This window comes from Leucoraja erinacea, chromosome 3 (assembly GCF_028641065.1).
Source record: "Leucoraja erinacea ecotype New England chromosome 3, Leri_hhj_1, whole genome shotgun sequence".
Classification (NCBI taxonomy): Eukaryota; Metazoa; Chordata; class Chondrichthyes; order Rajiformes; family Rajidae; genus Leucoraja; species Leucoraja erinaceus.
The window spans coordinates 78,880,546-78,899,096 of NC_073379.1; the positions used below are offsets into that span (position 1 = coordinate 78,880,546).

At 40.6% G+C, this 18,551-nt stretch overlaps 1 protein-coding gene across 4 annotated transcripts in view; it reads right to left on the bottom strand.

Moving 5' to 3' along the window:
• Nucleotides 1-18,551, bottom strand: part of vps13a (vacuolar protein sorting 13 homolog A) — a 329,586-nt gene that overhangs the window by 128,468 nt on the left and 182,567 nt on the right. For all 4 annotated transcript variants that reach the window (XM_055633035.1, XM_055633034.1, XM_055633037.1 and 1 more), the window contains exons 42-46: nt 18,063-18,164; nt 16,643-16,801; nt 11,855-12,116; nt 1,182-1,342; nt 503-618 (exon numbers count right to left, since the gene is read on the bottom strand). In XM_055633035.1, coding sequence (XP_055489010.1) covers nt 503-618; nt 1,182-1,342; nt 11,855-12,116; nt 16,643-16,801; nt 18,063-18,164 — 800 coding nt within the window. The remainder of the gene's footprint in view (nt 1-502; nt 619-1,181; nt 1,343-11,854; nt 12,117-16,642; nt 16,802-18,062; nt 18,165-18,551) is intronic.

Here is an 18,551-nt window from a genome sequence, read left to right on the forward strand (position 1 = left end):
ACAATTAGATCGGCAGTTACTCAGCTTCAGAGATCCAGGTCTCCAAATTATTTTCAACATCAAGAGGGTGGTGATATACCCTCCACAAACTAGGATGAGCGTAGCTCTAAAAAAATGCTGAAGCTTGATTTATTCCAGATCCAAGTAATCTAATTGATTGGCATTATGCCTTACAATCTAAGCACCCATTATCTTCATCACAAATATTCAGTTGTTGCAATGTGTGTGGTTTCCAAAATGCACTACTGCAATTCATCAAGGTTACATCAATAGAATCTCATAAATCTGTAAACTCTACCGCAGGAAGGATGGGGGGTCTGCACATGGTAAATGCTGTAAAGCTGAATTCAAACAGCATGCGAGGGTTTGTCCACAGTAACAAGGTTGTATTGATACAATTTTACAGGCTTTGATATTTATGTTACTTGTACTGTATCAATACAAAGCAAGTTGTTCCATGCAAAATTAAAATACTTTAGACAAGACAATTCAATCCAAATACCTGTAAGAAAGCAAAGGGACATTAAAATCTTCATTTGGCTGAATGGTACCAAGCAGCTTCAAATCGGATTCCACGTCTTCTAAGACATTGAATGGCAATGAAAAATGATTTTTTATCTGCAAGTTGAAAAGTTAAAAAATGAATTCCACGAGAGATTTAACATACAAATTCAAATTTCTGCATTTTTACAAAACTTTTGGTAGCTGATATACACAAAGATATAGTGAGATAATGCTGGAAAAAGAAACGGACTTTCCGATTTGAAATTACTTATTTTGGACTACTTGTCAAAAGCTCATGATACCCCACATTATTCTTAAAAGAGGAAGCTTCATGTGGGTGGACTGGAAAGCAATTCAGGGCATTGGTGCAGAACCTCCAGCACGGTATGTAAAGGAATAACTTGAAAAGGTCTCAGATGCTGAACGTATTAGATTGTTAAGTATATTTTTGATTATACAATCTAAATAAAATTAACACTTGCTATCCATTAAACCCAATTATACCAAAGCAGAAAGCAGAATATGAACCATATTCTATCATTTCAGTTTTTACATCATAGTATATAGAAAATGTATAGCTCCCCAAAGAACATTTTTTTAAAGTTATTTATTAATAAAGGTAAGCATATTTTATTAACACTATTATTCTTAAGTGCACATTGAATTAAATTATATACCTGCACAGGGGAACGAATTGTTATTCTTTTGCTTCCTTGCACTGCATCGATCTGACATATAATGGACCGCTCGACAATCGATTCCGTGTGGGTAATGGTGTACTGACGGCGACCTAACTTAGTTAGTGGAATTTTGTCAGCCGCTTCATGGCCCTGAGGAACTACATGAAATTTATTTTAATGTTTTACTGAAGAAAAATGGCATTTCACAGTGACATGCACATGCCCCCAAATGAATACATCGAATTCTGCATTAGTTTCACAGATTTTAAACATTTGTGCTAATAGAAACAATTAACATTTATTTTTTACTTCACGGCGGTTCTTTAAGGGCGATGCTAGGATAGTATGGTATGTGTTTAGCCAATGGTAATGCTGCTGAATGCAAAGAAGTAGCAGTCAAGATGCTCTCGACAAAGATGCTCATCCTTTGTCACTTGCCACTTTATACAAAGCATTATTTAGATTGTGCCTCACATGGGCACAAGCTGATATTGAGAGGGATTGCAAAGGGAATTGAGCATTTAAACTTGCAGTTCATTTGGATTGATGATAGCTAGTTTCCACTCTGGTTTGGTATGTTCCAAATAGCGTCAGAGAGTTAGAGATTATCAAGATTAGCAACTTTTCAGATGATAGAAAAGTGGGTGGTTATGCAGATAGTGAAGATGATTGTGGAAAACTGACAAATTGACCAGGTAGGCTGAGGAATTGTTGATGAAATTTAATACAGAGAAATGTGAGGTGTTGCATTTTGGGAAATCTAACATGGGCAGGACCAACATTAGTGAATGGTAAGGATCTGGGGAGTGTTGTAGATCAGAGGGATCTAAGAGTGCAGGTGCATGGTTCCTTGAAGGAGGAGTCTTCAGGTAGATAGGGTGGTCCAAAAGGCTTTTGGCACATTGACCTTCATCATATTGAGTACAGATGTTGGGCGATCATAACCATGTATAGGAACAATGCTGCCAAGCTGGAGAGGATACAGAGAAGATTTACGAGGATGTTGCCAGGACTCGAGGGTCTGAGCTATAGGTAGAGGTTGAATAGGCTAGGTCTCTATTCCTTGGAATGCAAGAGGATGAGGTTTGAGATTATAGAGGTGTATAAGATCATGAGAGGAATAGATTGGGTAGATGAACACAGTCTCTTGCCCAGAGTAGGTAAATTGAGGACAAGAGGACATAGGTTTAAGGTGAAGGGGAAAAGATTTAATGGGAATCTGAGGGATCTCAACTACCCTCTCGATAGAAAATACATTTTTTTAGAACCCCACTAAATCACCTCTGATTTACCTTGTCTTTATTTAGAGGAAAAATTTGTTACCACCTATCTAGGGACCTCATAATTTAATACACTTTTATTAGATTCTCTCCACCCCCAAACAGTCTCCTCTGCTCAAAAGAAAAACAAACCCAACTTCCCCAGTCTCTTCTGATAACTGATAAACCCAATACAAAGCAATGTCCAGATGAATCTCTTCTGCATCCTCTCAAGCGCAATCACATTCTGTGGTGTGGCAATCAGAATTACACATAGTACTCGGACGATGGCCTTATCCAGGTTTCATAAAGTTGGACCATAACCTCGCTGCTTTTATATTCTACATCATGGCTAATGAAGATAAATATCTTATATAATATATTCAGAAAGTATTCAGACCCCTTCACTTTTTCCACATTTCGTTAAGTTACAGCCTTATTCTAAAATGGATTAAATTATATATTTTTTTATCACCAATCTACACACAATAATATCCCATAATAAAAAAGCAAAAATAGTTGTTTAGAAATTTTTGCAAAGTAATTAAAAAGAAATAACTGAAATATCACATTTACATACGTATTCAGACCCTGTACTCAGAACTTTGTTGAGGCACCTTTGGCACCGATTACAGCCTCAAGTCTTCTTGGGTATGACGCTACAAGCTTGGCACACCTGTATTTGGGTAATTTCTCCCATTCTTCTCTGCAAATCATCTCAAGCTCTGTCAGGTTGGATGGGGAGCGTTGATGCACAACTATTTTCAGGTCCATCGAGAGATGTTTGATCGGGTTCAAGTCCGGGCTCTGGCTGGGCCACTCAAGGACATTCACAGACTTGTCACAAAGCCACTCCTACGTTGTCTTGGCTGTGTGCTTAGGGTCGTTGTTCTGTTGGAAGGTGAACCTCCGCCCCAGTCTGAGGTCTAGTAAGCTGTAGAGCAGGTTTTTATCAACGATCTCTCTCTACTTTGCTCCGTTCATCTTTCCCTCGATCCTGACTAGTCTCCAGTTCCTGCCGCTGAAAAACATCCCCACAGCATGATGCTGCCACCGCAATGCTTCACCACAGGTATGGTATTGGCAAGGTGATGAGCGCTGCCTGGTTTCCACCGGATGTGACGCTTGACATTCAGGCCAAAGAGTTCAACCTTGGTTTCATCAGTCCAGAGAATCTTGTTTCTCATGCCTTTTGTCAAACTCCAAGCGGGCTGTCATGTGCCTTTTACTGATGAGTAGCTTCCGTCTGGCCACTCTACTATAAAGACCTGATTGGTGGAGTGCTGCAGATATAGTTGTCCTTCTGAAAGGTTCTCCCATCTCCACAGAGGAACTCTGGAGCTCTGTCAGAGTGACCATCGGGTTCTTGGTCACCTCCCTGACCAAGGCCCTTTTCCCCTGAATGTTCAGTTTGGCCGGGCGGCCAGCTCTATGAAGAGTCCTGTTGGTTCCAAAGTTCTTCCATTTAAGAATGACGGAGGCCACTGTGCTCTTCGGGACCTGCAATGCTGCAGAAATTGATTTATACCCTCCCCCCGATCTGTGTCTCGACACAATCCTGTCTCGGAGGTCTACGGACAATTCCTTCGTCTTCATGGCTTGGTTTTTGCTCTGACATGCACTGTCAACTGTGGGTCCTTATATAGACACCTGTGTGCCTTTCCAAATCATGTCCAATCAGTTTAATTTACCACTGGTGGACTCCAATCAAGTTGTAGAAACATCTCAAGGATAATCAATGGAAACAGGATGAAACCAAACTCAATTTTGAGTGTCATAGCAAAGGGTCTGAATGCTCATGTAAATGCGATTTTAGTTTTTTTTTTAAATTACTTTGCAAACATTTCCAAACACTTGTTTTTGCTTCTTCATTCTGGGGTATTGTGTGTAGATTGACAATAAAAAATATAATTTAATGCATTTTAAAATAAGGCTGTAACGTAACAAATTGTGGAAAATGTGAATGAGTGAATACTTACTGAATGCATTGTATGCCTTCTTCATGATCTTATCAAACATTCTGATGACTTCAGGGATCCTTAGCCGTGTAAGGGTTATTAAGGGTTTGGACACGCTGGAGGCAGGAAACATGTTCCCGATGTTGGGGGAGGCCAGAGCCAGGGGCCACAGTTTAAGAATAAGGGGTAAGCCATTTCGAACAGAGATGAGGAAAAACTTTTTCACACAGAGAGTTGTGTCTGTGGAATTCTCTGCCTCAGAGGCAGTGGAGGCTGGTTCTATGGATGCTTTCAAAAGAGAGCTAAACAGGGCTCTTAAAGACAGCAGAGTCAAGGGATATGGGGAGAAGGCAGGAACAGGGTACAGATTGTGGATGATCAGCCATGATCACATTGAATGGCAGTGCTGGCTCGAGGAGCTGAATGGCCTACTCCTGCACCTATTGTCTATTGTATACTAAAATCCTTGATTGTGTATGAATCAGTCTAAAGAAGTGCCCCGACCTAAAAATCACCTATCCATGTTCTGCAAAGATGCTGCTTGACCCGCTCAGTTACTCCAGCACGTTGTATCCTTTTGTGAAAACCAGAACCTGCAGTTCCTTTTTTCTACATTCATTGTGTATGGTCCAGCCTTACTTGTGCTCCCATAATGCATCCCCTCCCAGCTATCAGGATGAGATTCCATCTACCATTGCTTGCCATCTTACCAACATCACATTTTCTTGTAGTTCAAGATTACCCACTTCTCCATCAACGCCATCACTAATTAATGTTATCTGCAAACTCATGAGTAATTTTTTCTAATTTCACACCCAAATCGCTGATTGATGTATCAAACAATAAAGAATTTCAGCACCAAACAATGGTCACAGGCTTTCACCCTCAAACATAACCCCGCCATTTTCCTCTGACTGTTTTGACCAAGCCAATCTCAAATTAATTTGTCAACTTGCCCTGGGATCTAACTGGGTACTACAGTATCAAAGGGAACATACTAACTAGCATGGATAGCAAGTTGGCTGGAAGGCATAAGGCAAAAAGTGGTGATCAAGGGGGATTTTTCTGTTTGGCTGCCAGTGACTAGCGGAATTCCACAGGGGTAAGTAATGGGGCTGCTACACTTCACGTTGTATATTAATGATTGGAGGCTTTGTGGACAAGTTTGCAGATGAAACAAAGATAAGTGGAGGGGCAGGTAGTGCAGAGAAAGGCAGACTATTTTCGAAATGGGGAGAGAGTCCAGAAATCGGAGGTGCAAAGGGACTTGGGAGTGTGGTGCAGGATTCCTAAAACTTTAATTTGCAAGTCGAATTGGTAGTAAGGAAGGAAAACGCAATGCTAGGATTTATTTCAAGAGGACTAGAATACAAAAACAGGAATGTAATGTTGAGGGTCTAAGGTGCTGCTCAAACTGCATTTGGAGTATTGTGAGCAATTTTCAGCCCCATATCTGAGGAAGGACATGCTGGCACTGGAGAGGGACCAGTGGAGGTTTACGAGAATGATCCCAGGACTAAATGGGTTAACATATGATAAGCGTTTGACAGCATTGGGCCGCTATTTGCTCGAGTTTAGAAGGATGAGGGGAAACCTCATTGAAACCTACCAAATTGTAGGTCCTAAACTCTCCAGTGGGAGAGTCTAGGACCAGAGTTCATAGCTTTAAAATTAAAGGACATTCCGTTAGGAAGGAAATCAGGAGGAATCTCTTTCATCAGAGGGTGGTGAATCTATGGAAATCATTGCCATAGAAGCCTGTTGAGGCCGTCAATGGATATTTTTACGGCAGAGATAGATACATTCTTGATTTAGATACATAAACAATAAGTGCAGGAGTAGGCCATTTGGCCCTTCAAGCCAGCACCGCCATTCAATGTAATCATAGCCGATCATTCACAATCAGTACCCTGTTCCTGCTTTCTTCCCATATCCCTCGATTCCATTAGCCCCAAGAGCTCTATCTAACTCTCTTTTGAATGCATCCAGTGAATTGGCCTCCACTGCCCTCTGAGGCAGAGAATTCCACAAATTCACAACTCTCTGTGTGAAAAAGTTTTCCCTCATCTCAATTCTAAATGGCCCACCCCTTATTCTTAAACTGTGGCCCCTGGTTCTGCACTTCCCCAACATCGGGAACATGTTTCCTGTATCTAGCGTGTTTGCAATCCCTTAATAATTTATTATCTTTCTATAAGATCCCCTCTCATCCTAAATTCCAGTGAATACAATCCCAGTAGCTCCATTCTTTTGTCATATGACAGTCCCGCCATCCTGGGAATTAACCTCGTGACCCTACACTGCACTCTCTCAATAGCAAGAATGTCCTTCCTCAAATTAGGAGACCAAAACTGCACACAATACTCCAGGTGTGGTCTCACCAGGGCCCTGTACAACGGCAGAAGGACCTCTTTGCTCCTATACTCAACTCCTCTCTTTATAAAGGCCAACATGTCATTAGCTTTCTTCACTGCCTGTTGTATCTGTATGCGCAATTTCAGTGACTGATGTACTAGGACACCCAGTTCTTGTTGTACTTTCGAGCCTGCACTGCCATTCAATATGATCATGGCTGATCATCCAACTCAGTATCCCATACCTGCCTTCTCTCCATACCCTCTGATCCCCTTAGCCACAAGGGCCACATCTAACTCCCTCTTAAATCTAGCCAATGAACTGGCCTCAACTAACCTCTGTGGCAGAGAGTTCCCGAGATTCACCACTCTCTGTGTGAAAAAAGTTCTCCTCATCTCGGTTTTAAAGGATTTCCCCCTTATCCTTAAGCTGTGACCCCTTGTCCTGGACTTCCCCAACATCGGGAACAATCTTCCTGCATCTAGCCTGTCCAACCCCTTAAGAATTTTGTAAGTTTCTATAAGATCCCCTCTCAATCTCCTAAATTCTAGAGAGTATAAACCAAGTCTATCCAGTCTTTCTTCATAAGACAGTCCTGACATCCCAGGAATCAGTCTGGTGAACCTTCTCTGCACTCCCTCTATGGCAATAATGTCCTTCCTCAGATTTGGAGACCAAAACTGTACGCAATACTCCAGGTGTGGTCTCACCAAGACCCTGTACAACTGCAGTAGAACCTCCCTGCTCCTATACTCAAATCCTTTTGCAATGAAAGCCAACATACCATTTGCTTTCTTTACTGCCTGCTGCACCTGCATGTCTACCTTCAATGACTGGTGTACCATGACACCCAGGTCTCGCTGCATCTCCCCCTTTCGCAATCGGCCACCATTTAGATAATAGTCTGCTTTCCCGTTTTTGCCACCAAAATGGACAACCTCACATTTATCCACATTATACTGCATCTGCCAAACATTTGCCCACTCACCCAGCCTATCCAAGTCACCTTGCAGTCTCCAAGCATCCTCCTCACAGCTAACACTGCCCCCCAGCTTAGTGTCATCCGCAAACTTGGAGATATTGCCTTCAATTCCCTCATCCAGATCATTAATATATTGTAAATAGCTGGGGTCCCAGCACTGAGCCTTGCGGTACCCCACTAGTCACTGCCTGCCATTGTGAAAAGGACCCGTTTACTCCTACTCTTTGCTTCCTGTTTGCCACCCAGTTCTCTATCCACATCAATATTGAACCCCCAATGCCGTGTGCTTTAAGTTTGTATACTAATCTCTTATGTGGGACCTTGTCGAAAGCCTTCTGAAAGTCCAGATATAACACATCCACTGGTTCTCCCTTATCCACTCTACTAGTTACATCCTTGAAAAAATTCTATAAGATTCGTCAGACATGATTTACCTTTCGTAAATCCATGCTGACTTTGTCCAATGATTTCACCACTTTCCAAATGTGCTGCTATCCCATCTTTAATAACTGACTCTAGCAGTTTCCCCCACTACCGATGTTAGACTAACTGGTCTGTAATTCCCCGTTTTCTCTCTCCCTCCCTTCTTAAAAAGTGGGGTTACGTTTGCACCCGCCAATCCTCTGGAACTACTCCAGAATCTAAAGAGTTTTGAAAGATTATTACTAATGCATCCACTATTTCTGGAGCTACTTCCTTAAGTACTCTGGGATGCAGCCTATCTGGCCCTGGGGATTTATCGATCTTTAATCCATTCAATTTATCCAACACCACTTCCCGACTAACCTGGATTTCACTCAATTCCTCCAACTCCTTTGCCCCTGCTTTTTCCGGCAGATTATTATGTCTTCCTTTGTGAAGACGGAACCAAAGTAGTTATTCAATTGGTCCGCCATATCCTTGTTCCCCATGATCAACTCACCTGTTTCTGACTGCAAGGGACCTACATTTGTTTTAACTAATCTCTTTCTTTTCACATATCTATAAAAACCTTTGCAGTCAGTTTTTATGTTCCCTGCCAGTTTTCTTTCATAATCCATTTTTCCTTTCCTAATTAAGCCCTTCGTCCTCCTCTGCTGGTCTCTGAATTTCTCCCAGTCCTCCGGTATGCTGCTTTTTCTGTTTATGCACTGTATCTCTAAAGTGTAAAAGTCTATTCATCTGCCCTTCACCCCACAGCAGCATATACAGGCCATATATATCATCCAGCATATACAGATAATGTCATCCATAACTGTCAAAAAATGGAGAAGTGCCCTATCCCAACACAAAAGTGACAAGGTGTCAGTAGAAACCGGCATCCCATATAACATATTAAAACTCGATGATCAACTTCAGAAAAAAACTTCAATTTTATCATCTACATCTGGGACGAGGAAAATATACCAGGAGACCTCAGAGATGCCATAATTCTATCATCTCCAAGAAAGGAGACAACTTAAACTGTAATAGTTGATAGAGATGTACCCATGTCATCTGTCACTGGGAAAATTAGCAACAGGTCATTAAATGCCTCTCTTCGTAGTTTATGAACTGCTCTTCAAATTTCAGTGTGGATTCCATCTATTCAGATACAGTGCCCTCCATAATATTTGGGACAAAGACCCATCATTTATTTATTTGCCTCTGCACTCCACAATTTGAGATTTGAAATAGAAAAAAAAATCACATGTGGTTAAAGAGCACATTGTCAGATTTTATGAAAGTGTATTTTTATACTTTTTTATTTTACTATGTAGAAATGACAACTGTGTTTATACATCCCCCCCCCCCACCCCAATTTCAGGGCACCATAATGTTTGGGAGACATGGCTTCACAGGAGTTTGTAATTGCTCAGATGAGCTCTTAGCATCTAGTCTCTCCAGTCTTTCCATCACCTTTGGAAACGTTTATTGCTGTTTATCAACATGAGTTGAGCCGATGAAAGTCAAATAAGACTGAGAAACTAGAATAAAACTGTTGGAGACATCAGCCAAACCTTAGGCTTATCAAAATTAACTGTTTGGAACATCATTATGATGGTGGTAAAGAAAGCTTTTGGTATGCTAGCCTTTATAAATCAGAGCATTGAGTATAGAAGCTGGGATGTAATGTTAAAATTGTACAAGGCATTGGTGAGACCAAATCTGGAGTATGGTGTACAATTTTGGTCGCCTAATTATAGGAAGGATGTCAACAAAATAGAGAGAGTACAGAGGAAATTTACTAGAATGTTGCCTGGGTTTCAACAACTAAGTTACAGAGATAGGTTGAATAAGTTAGGTCTTTATTCTCTGGAGCGCAGAAGGTTAAGGGGGGACCTGATAGAGGTCTTTAAAATGATGAGAGGGATAGACAGAGTTGATGTGGACAAGCTTTTCCCTTTGAGAATAGGGAAGATTCAAACAAGAGGACATGACTTCAGAATTAAGGGACAGAAGTTTAGGGGTAATATGAGGGGGAACTTCTTTACGCAGAGAGTGGTGGCGGTGTGGAATGAGCTCCCAGTGGAAGTGGTGGAGGCAGGTTCATTGGTATCATTTAAAAATAAATTGGATAGGCATATGGATGAGAAGGGATGGAGGGTTATGGTATGAGTGCAGGCAGGTGGGACTAAGGGGAAAAAAAAAAATTTGTTCGGCATGGACTTGTAGGGCCGAGATGGCCTGTTTCCGTGCTGAAATTGTTATATGGTTATATGGTTATTAAGAAGAAAGAGAGCACTGGTGAGCTTACTAATTGCAAAAGGACTGGCAGGCCAAAGAAGTCCTCCACAGCTGATGACAGAATAATTCTCCCTTTAATAAAGATAAATCCCCAAATACTTGTCCGACAGATCAGAAACACTCTTCAAGAGTCAGGTGTGGATTTGTCAATGACCACTGTCCGCAGAAGACCATGAACAGAAATACAGAGGCTACACTGCATGATGCAAACCACTAATTAGCCGCAAAAATCAGGTGGCCAGGTTACAGTTCGCCAAGAAGTACTTAAAAGAGAAACCACAGTTCTGGAAAGAGGTCTTGTGAACAGATGAGACGAAGATTAACTTATATCAGAGTGATGGCAAGAGCAAAGTATGGAGGAGAGAAGGAACAGCCCGAGATCTAAAGCATACCCCTCTTCTGTGAAACACAGTGGTGGGGGTGTTATGGCCTGGGCATGTATGGCTGCTGAAGGTACTGGCTCACTTATCTTCATTGATGATACAACTGCTGATGGTAGTAGCATAATGAATTCTTAAGTGTATGTTCACATCCTATCTGCTCAAGTTCAAACAAATGCCTCAAAACTCATTGGCCGGTGGTTCATTCTACAACAAGACAATGATGCCAAACATGCCGCTAAAGCATCAAAGGCATTTTTCAAAGCTAAAAAAAGGTCAATTCTTGAATGGCCAAGTCAATCGCCCAATCTGCACCCAATTGAGCATGCCTTTTATATGAAGAGAAAACTGAAGGGGACTAGCCCCAAATACAAACATAAGCTAAAGATAGCTGCAATGCAGACCTAGCAGAGCATCACCAGAGAAGACACTCAGCAACTGGTGATGTCCATGCAAAGCATATGCAACAAAATACTAAACATGACTACTTTCACTTACGTGTCCCAAACATTATGAGGCCCTGAAATGGGGGGACTATGTATAAACACTGCTGTAATTTCTTCATGGTGAAACTAAAATTTATAAAAATGGCCTTTATTGAAATCTGACAATGTGCACTTTTTTTCTATTACAAATCTCAAATTGTGGAGTACAGAGGCAAATAAATAAATGATGGGTCTTTGTCTCAAACATTATGGGCACTGTATACTGATCTTTATCACTTTTCAACTCCAAGTAAAATTGAACACTACATAATTATGAGCTAACATTTTCCTTTATATCTTAAATGAAGATCATTCATGAAGCAGTTGAATATTTTCGGGCCAAGAGTAAATCACTGAGAAACATCGCCAGCCAAATTTCTGCAGATTGAAAAGCAACTCTGATGATATCATAGAAACAGTATTAATCCAAGATGCTCTGTTTTTGCATACATTGTAGAGACTTGCTAAATTGTTTGATCAAGATCACGATACAACAAACCTCCATTCCTTTTTAAAGTTTTCTTCCAAAAATGGATTGCACTTACTCAGTGAAACATAAAACAATTTGCTGTTTGCATCAGTCAGATTTGATAGAAGTTCCTGGTCATTCAACATCCGTTGGTAATCCATATTAAGGACCTCTCCATTTTTAAGTTCATAACTTGAATTTGCTGATCTTTTATTTATAACGACAAATGAATCACTCGGGTAAATTACAACATCAAGTCCAAGGCAATTCTGTATTACAAATGGTGCTTGATCTTTTTGAAATACGTCACTTGTTTTACCAGCAGCTTCAGCAAATGCCTAGAAAGCAAAATACACAATATAAATCACCATTCAATTATTCACATTTCTAAAAATATGAAAATGATATTTAAAAACCTCTTATTCATTCCCTTGCATACTTGAAATTTGGAGAATTCATTGTTCATACCTTTGGGTTGCAACCTATACAAGCAAAATATGAGATGTTGTTCTTCCAGTTTGCTTGTGACCTCAGTGTTCAAGAAGGAACTGCAGATGCTGGAAGATCGAAGGTACACAAAAATGCTGGAGAAACTCAGCGGGTGCAGCAGCATCTATGGAGCGAAGGAAATAGGCGACGTTTCGGCCTGAAACGTCGCCTATTTCCTTCGCTCCATAGATGCTGCTGCATCTGCTTGTGACCTCAGTCTGGCAATGGAGGATGCCAAAGACAGAATGGTTGATATGGGAATGAGAAAGGGAAATAAAATCGATGGCACGCGGAAATTCCCTCAGGCCTTGGCAGATAGTGGCAGGTATTTGATTAAATGGTCGCCCAGTCTACACTTTGTTTCGCCAATGTAGAGGAGGCCATATTGGGAGTACTTGATGTAATAGAAAAAGTTGAAGGAAGTGCACATGAACCTCTGTCTCATTTAGAAGGCCTGCTGGGTCCCTAGATGGAAGTTAGAAAGAAGGTGTAGGCGGTACATCTCCTACGATTGCAGAGGAACATGCCGTGGAAAGAGGTGGGTTGGATGGGAAATGACGAGCAGACCATGGAGATGCAGAGAGAATAGGCTCCACAGACAATGGAAAGGGGTGGGGACAGGAGCATGTGACTGGCAGTGGGATTACATTGGAGGTGGCAGAAATATCGAAAAATTATGTTTTGGATGCAGTGGCTGGTGAGGTAAAAGGTGCACATTTGGGGAACTCTATCCTCGTTCTGCCCAGAAGGAGGGGTGAGAACTGCAGGACACAGGAGACATGGGTGAGGGATCCTTCCACAAAAGCAGGACACACACACACACACAACAAAGAAAGACGCCATCTCAGATGTCCAAGTATTGAAAGCCACATCTTGGGTGCAGATGTAGCAGAGACAGAGAAATTGAGAGTAAGAGTTGCCATCCTTGCAAGAGACTTAAAATGTTGTACATTCACTCCAGCCTCTCAGTCTGTCTTGATCCACTACAGTTTACTTACTCTCATAACAAATTCACTGCAGAAGCAAACTCCCTAGGTTTAAAGTCATTTCTGGATCACCTAGACAAGGACACCAGCGACAGGCGCCTTAAATCGACTACAGCCCCACCTTTAACACCATGACCCCATCCAAACTTCCAAACCTCGGGCTCAACAGCCCCTTCGGCCACCGGATCCTTGACAACAGGTCTACTGAAGAGAGGCATTACAACGTTGAGAACTATATTTTAACCCACAGACCACAATAGTGAGGATAGATAACACCTCCACAATAATTCTCAACAATGGTGCCCCATGACACATTCTCAGTCCTTTACTAAACTCCCTATATACTCATGACTATAACAGTGATGAGACAGAGTACAGGAAAGAGATGGAGTGGTGGTGTCAGGACAACCAACCTCTTACTCAATGTCAGCACATTTTTGCCAAAACAAAATCCTATCAAGATAGGTTTTCTGTTAATTTTAATTTAATGGTTGAAATCTGATATAAAATGCTGAATCCTCAGAAAACTAGACAGCATCTTTGAAGAAACAGATGAATATTTTGTTCATTATCTTTATCAAAAGAGAAAAAAAGTAATGCATATTTTAACTGCGGAAATATGTGAAAGGGCTAGAAAACAAAAGAATGTGTATATGACACCAAAAGAAATAACATAAATAATGGAGGCACCAGCTGCGAGAAGATGATGAATGCTCATTAACAACAGGTTATCAGTCTGCAAGATATGCAAAGTCAAGGACATGAATGAAAACAAAAGACACAGAAATATATCCTGGAACCATGATGAACAGAACACTGTAGTTGCTGGATATCCAAATTGAAAGACAATGCTTGAAATACTCAGCAAATCACAAATATCTACCAAGCACAAATAGTGCCAGAAATCAATTCAGCGTTGTGGCCATGTTCTGATTTTGTTGGGGAGTCTGCATCCCGGGGGCTTGAACATCGAATTCTCCCAAATTTTGTTAGTCCTTGCTGTTCTCCTCCCCTTCCTCACTGCCTGGAACCAGACCCCTTAGCCCAACTCATCTTACCCCGTCATCTGTTAATTAATTCATTTTCCCAGTTCTCCAGTCTTCATTTCTTTCTCTGTGGTAAATATAGAGGAGACATTTCCAAAGAGCACCTTCCCTGACTCCTGCGGCTCCACACATATTTGTCCGCTTTGGTTTCTGTGGTCTTATTTTCGTTCTAGTTGGTCTTTTTTCTCCTTAACCTTAGTTAGCACATGCCCCCATTTTGACCAATATGGAGCGTGATGGAATATTCTCCACTCATCTAAGATTTCCCACTGAGAGTAGGGAACATTCAAACAAGGGGACATGACTTGAGAATTAAGGGACTGAAGTTTAGGGGTAACATGAGGGGGAACTTCTTTACTCAGAGAGTGGTAGCTGTGTGGAATGAGCTTCCAGTGAAGGTGGTGGAGGCAGGTTCGTTTTTATCATTTAAAAATAAATTGGATAGTTATATGGATGGGAAGGGAATGGAGGGTTATGTCTGAGCGCAGGTATATGGGACTAGGGGAGATTATGTGTTCGGCACGGACTAGAAGGGTCGAGATGGCCTGTTTCCGTGCTGTAATTGTTATATGGTTATATGGTTATTATTGCAGATTAAACAAAACAAGGATTTTGATACCATCCGCAAACAGCAGTCAACATGATAAGAGCACCATGCATAGACAGATTTGGCTTATCTGCCTCTGATACACTGTGGCTGCAAAGGTTACTATCTACAAAATACATTGCATTCATTACTGTGAAGTTACTTCAACAACACCGTACAAAATTAAAGACAAGTGCTTTAGATCCGTGCAAACATCATGACCAGCATGCGCTCCCAGTTATACACAACGTTGACTTGAAATACATGATGATTCCATCGGGACAACAGGGACTAAATCCAAGAACTTCCATTATTATTGTTGTAAACCTTCATCAAAAAAGTTGAAGGCAGCAGCTTACTACCCTCTTAAGGTATTCACTGGAATTTAGAAGGATGAGAGGGTATCATTGAAACATATACAATTCTTAAGGAATTGGACAGGCTAGATGCAGGAAAAATGTTCCCGATGTTTGGGAGAGTCCAGAATCAGGGGTCTCAGTTTAGAATAAGGAGTAAGCCATTAGGTCTGAGATAAGGAAAAACCTTTTCATCCACAGAGTTGTGAATCTGTGGAATTCTCTGCCACAGAAGGCTGTGGAGACCAATTCACTGGATGGATTCAAGAGAGAGTTAGGTATAGTTCTTAGGGCTAACAGAATCAAGGGATATGGGGAGACAGCAGGAACAGGGTACTGATTCTGGATGATCAGCCATATCATGTTGAATATCGGTGCTGGCTCGAAGGGCCGAATGGCCTGCGCCTGCGCCTGTTGTCTATTGAATGGTGATGCTGGCTCGGTGCTGAATGGCCTACTCCTGCACCTATTTTCCATGTTTCTATGACAGGGGGCCAATGAATCAGTGATGAGTATCACTCATAACTGCTATCTGCCTAAAGAGCCCTCAAATGCAAAGTTAAGTACTCATTAATAGGGTCATTTTAACTCCTAAATAAAAATTGTTCACAGACATTACTTTTTTTTTAGAAATGGTATGCACATCATGCTTCTAAATGTTCTTGACATACTGGCTGAAAAACAATTAAAATGCTTCATGAACAATCACTATACGATCTCTCTCCCAGGATTTCTGGGATCATTTTGATGCTAATTTATCTAACGTTGGGTTTGAATTCACTCTCCATTTTTAACTGATTCACTGAAGAAGTCAAGCTCCTTAAAAATACAACTTAACAGAATATTACATTTTCAGCCCAATTTAATATATAAATGTGTCATTATAAAACAGCACATGAACCTATTACAAGTATGAGGTGCAATAGTAATTTAAATAAATAAATAAATAAATAAATAAATGGTATCAGGACCTGGTAACGGGAGGTAAAACAACAAAAACAGACTTGATTGGTAGTCCCCTTTCTGCGGAGTTTAATGTTATAATAGAGCGATTGTTCCTATTTTCTCTTTCTTTCTTTTCTAGGGTCTATTTTCTCACTTTACTTCCTTCTCTAACTTCTTTTCTAAGGGCTTTCTTTTCCCAACACTCTTGCACTTCACGACTCTTGCGCACTTTCTTTACTTGCCTTACTTCTATCTTTTTCTTAAAGCTCAAAAAAAATGAAGCGGTACAAAAAATGTATTAAGATATATGTGTTGTGTAGTATTGTAATTTACCGTACTTCTAATAAAAATAAAAAAAATAAAAATAAATAAAATAAAATATAACAGCACATCATCCAATAAATGTAATTGAATCACAACAGGAGACATCTACACTTTTAAAAACTGATAACTTACCGTGGCTAAATTATTAAGCATGGTTAAACCACATTTTGACACTGTTATGTTTAGTTGATCTTTTGAAGACACATGAATAACAGTTTTATATGCAGGGGTTTGGAGCTGTTCCTCTTCATTGTCAGCTGCAGTTCTTGCTTGAATAGCCTTCTTCTTCATCTGAAGTGAAAAGCATAATTTATTAGTATTGGTTTCAGATTTGATTCAACACGTGTAATTCTTTTATTTTAATAATGTTACAGCGAGCCCAGTGAGGTGGAAGAAAGTGGGAAAGAGAGGGGAAAAAAAAGATAGATACATTCAAATAACAGAAGATGGAACAGGAAATTTAAAAAAAAAAGTGAAATAATACCAGATGACCAACTATCCTGGCTTTCACAAAGCTCTAACTATATGTATTGTATAACAAGCATTAAAATATCCCAGGTACATAAAAATGCTGGAGAAACTCAGCGGGTGCAGCAGCATCTATGGAGCGAAGTAGATAGGCAACGTTTCGGGCCGAAACCCTTCTTCACCCGAAACCATATAACAATTACAGCACGGAAACAGGCCATCTCGGCCCTACAAGTCCGTGCCGAACAACTTTTTTCCCTTAGTCCCACCTGCCTGCACTCATACCATAACCCTCCATTCTCTTCTCATCCATATGCCTATCCAATTTATTTTTAAATGATACCAACGAACCTGCCGCCACCACTTCCACAGGAAGCTCATTCCACACCGCTACCACTCTCTGAGTAAAGAAGTTCCCCCTCATGTTACCCCTAAACTTCTATCCCTTAATTCTGAAGTCATGTCCTCTTGTTTGAATCTTCCCTATTCTCAAAGGGAAAAGCTTGTCCACATCAACTCTGTCTATCCCTCTCATCATTTTAAAGACCTCTATCTAGTCCCCCCTTAACCTTCTGCGCTCCAGAGAATAAAGACCTAACTTATTCAACCTATCTCTATAACTTAGTTGTTGAAACCCAGGCAACATTCTAGTAAATCTCCTCTGTACTCTCTCTATTTTGTTGACATCCTTCCTATAATTGGGCGACCAAATTGTACACCATACTCCAGATTTGGTCTCACCAATGCCTTGTACAATTTTAACATTACATCCCAACTTCTATACTCAATGCTCTGATTTATAAAGGCTAGCATACCAAAAGCTTTCTTTACCACCCTATCTATATGAGATTCCACCTTGATTTTTTTTTTTTTTAATGAGTTTTGTGATCAATTTTATTCAAAATCTGGGGAAATAATTGACCAAGGAGTGGATTACTGAACTCATAAGATAAATCCCTACCGAAATTGTAAAAATCTCCGCGCTTTTGCGTCTGGTTTTCGAGGAGATACGTTTCAAATGCAAAATGGCGTACACCCACACACACACACAGAGTTTTAAAAATATATAGATAGATATACATACCTTGATCCCAAGCTCCCAAGGTCTAAATTCATCGCTATTTTCAAGCTCTAACGGTTCCACTAGAGGTTCCCATACAGCAAGTACTTCATTGTAATAATGCACCTGGTGGATAAAATGACTATAGTGATTCCATCATAGTTTGACAAGCATTCCATCCAGCTTCCAAAGCAGGAGAATAAAAGTCTTACACGTCTATCATTCTCTGCAAATGGTTCCCAATGGCCCAAACTGATGCTCAATGTTTGAGCTGATGAACAGAATCCACGAGTAGCATGCTAAAACAGTATTGTGATAGGAAAGCAGAATCCAAACCTCATCCATACAAATTGAAATTTAAAAATATATATATATATATTCTTCATGGATCACTTAATGAAAAATGTCGGTATGTCCTCATTCTGATTGATTCCACCATTCAGCGAGTTTGCTCACCCCCAATTATACAAAGATGCAGTAGAGTGAAATGGGCACGATAAAAGCAGCAACATG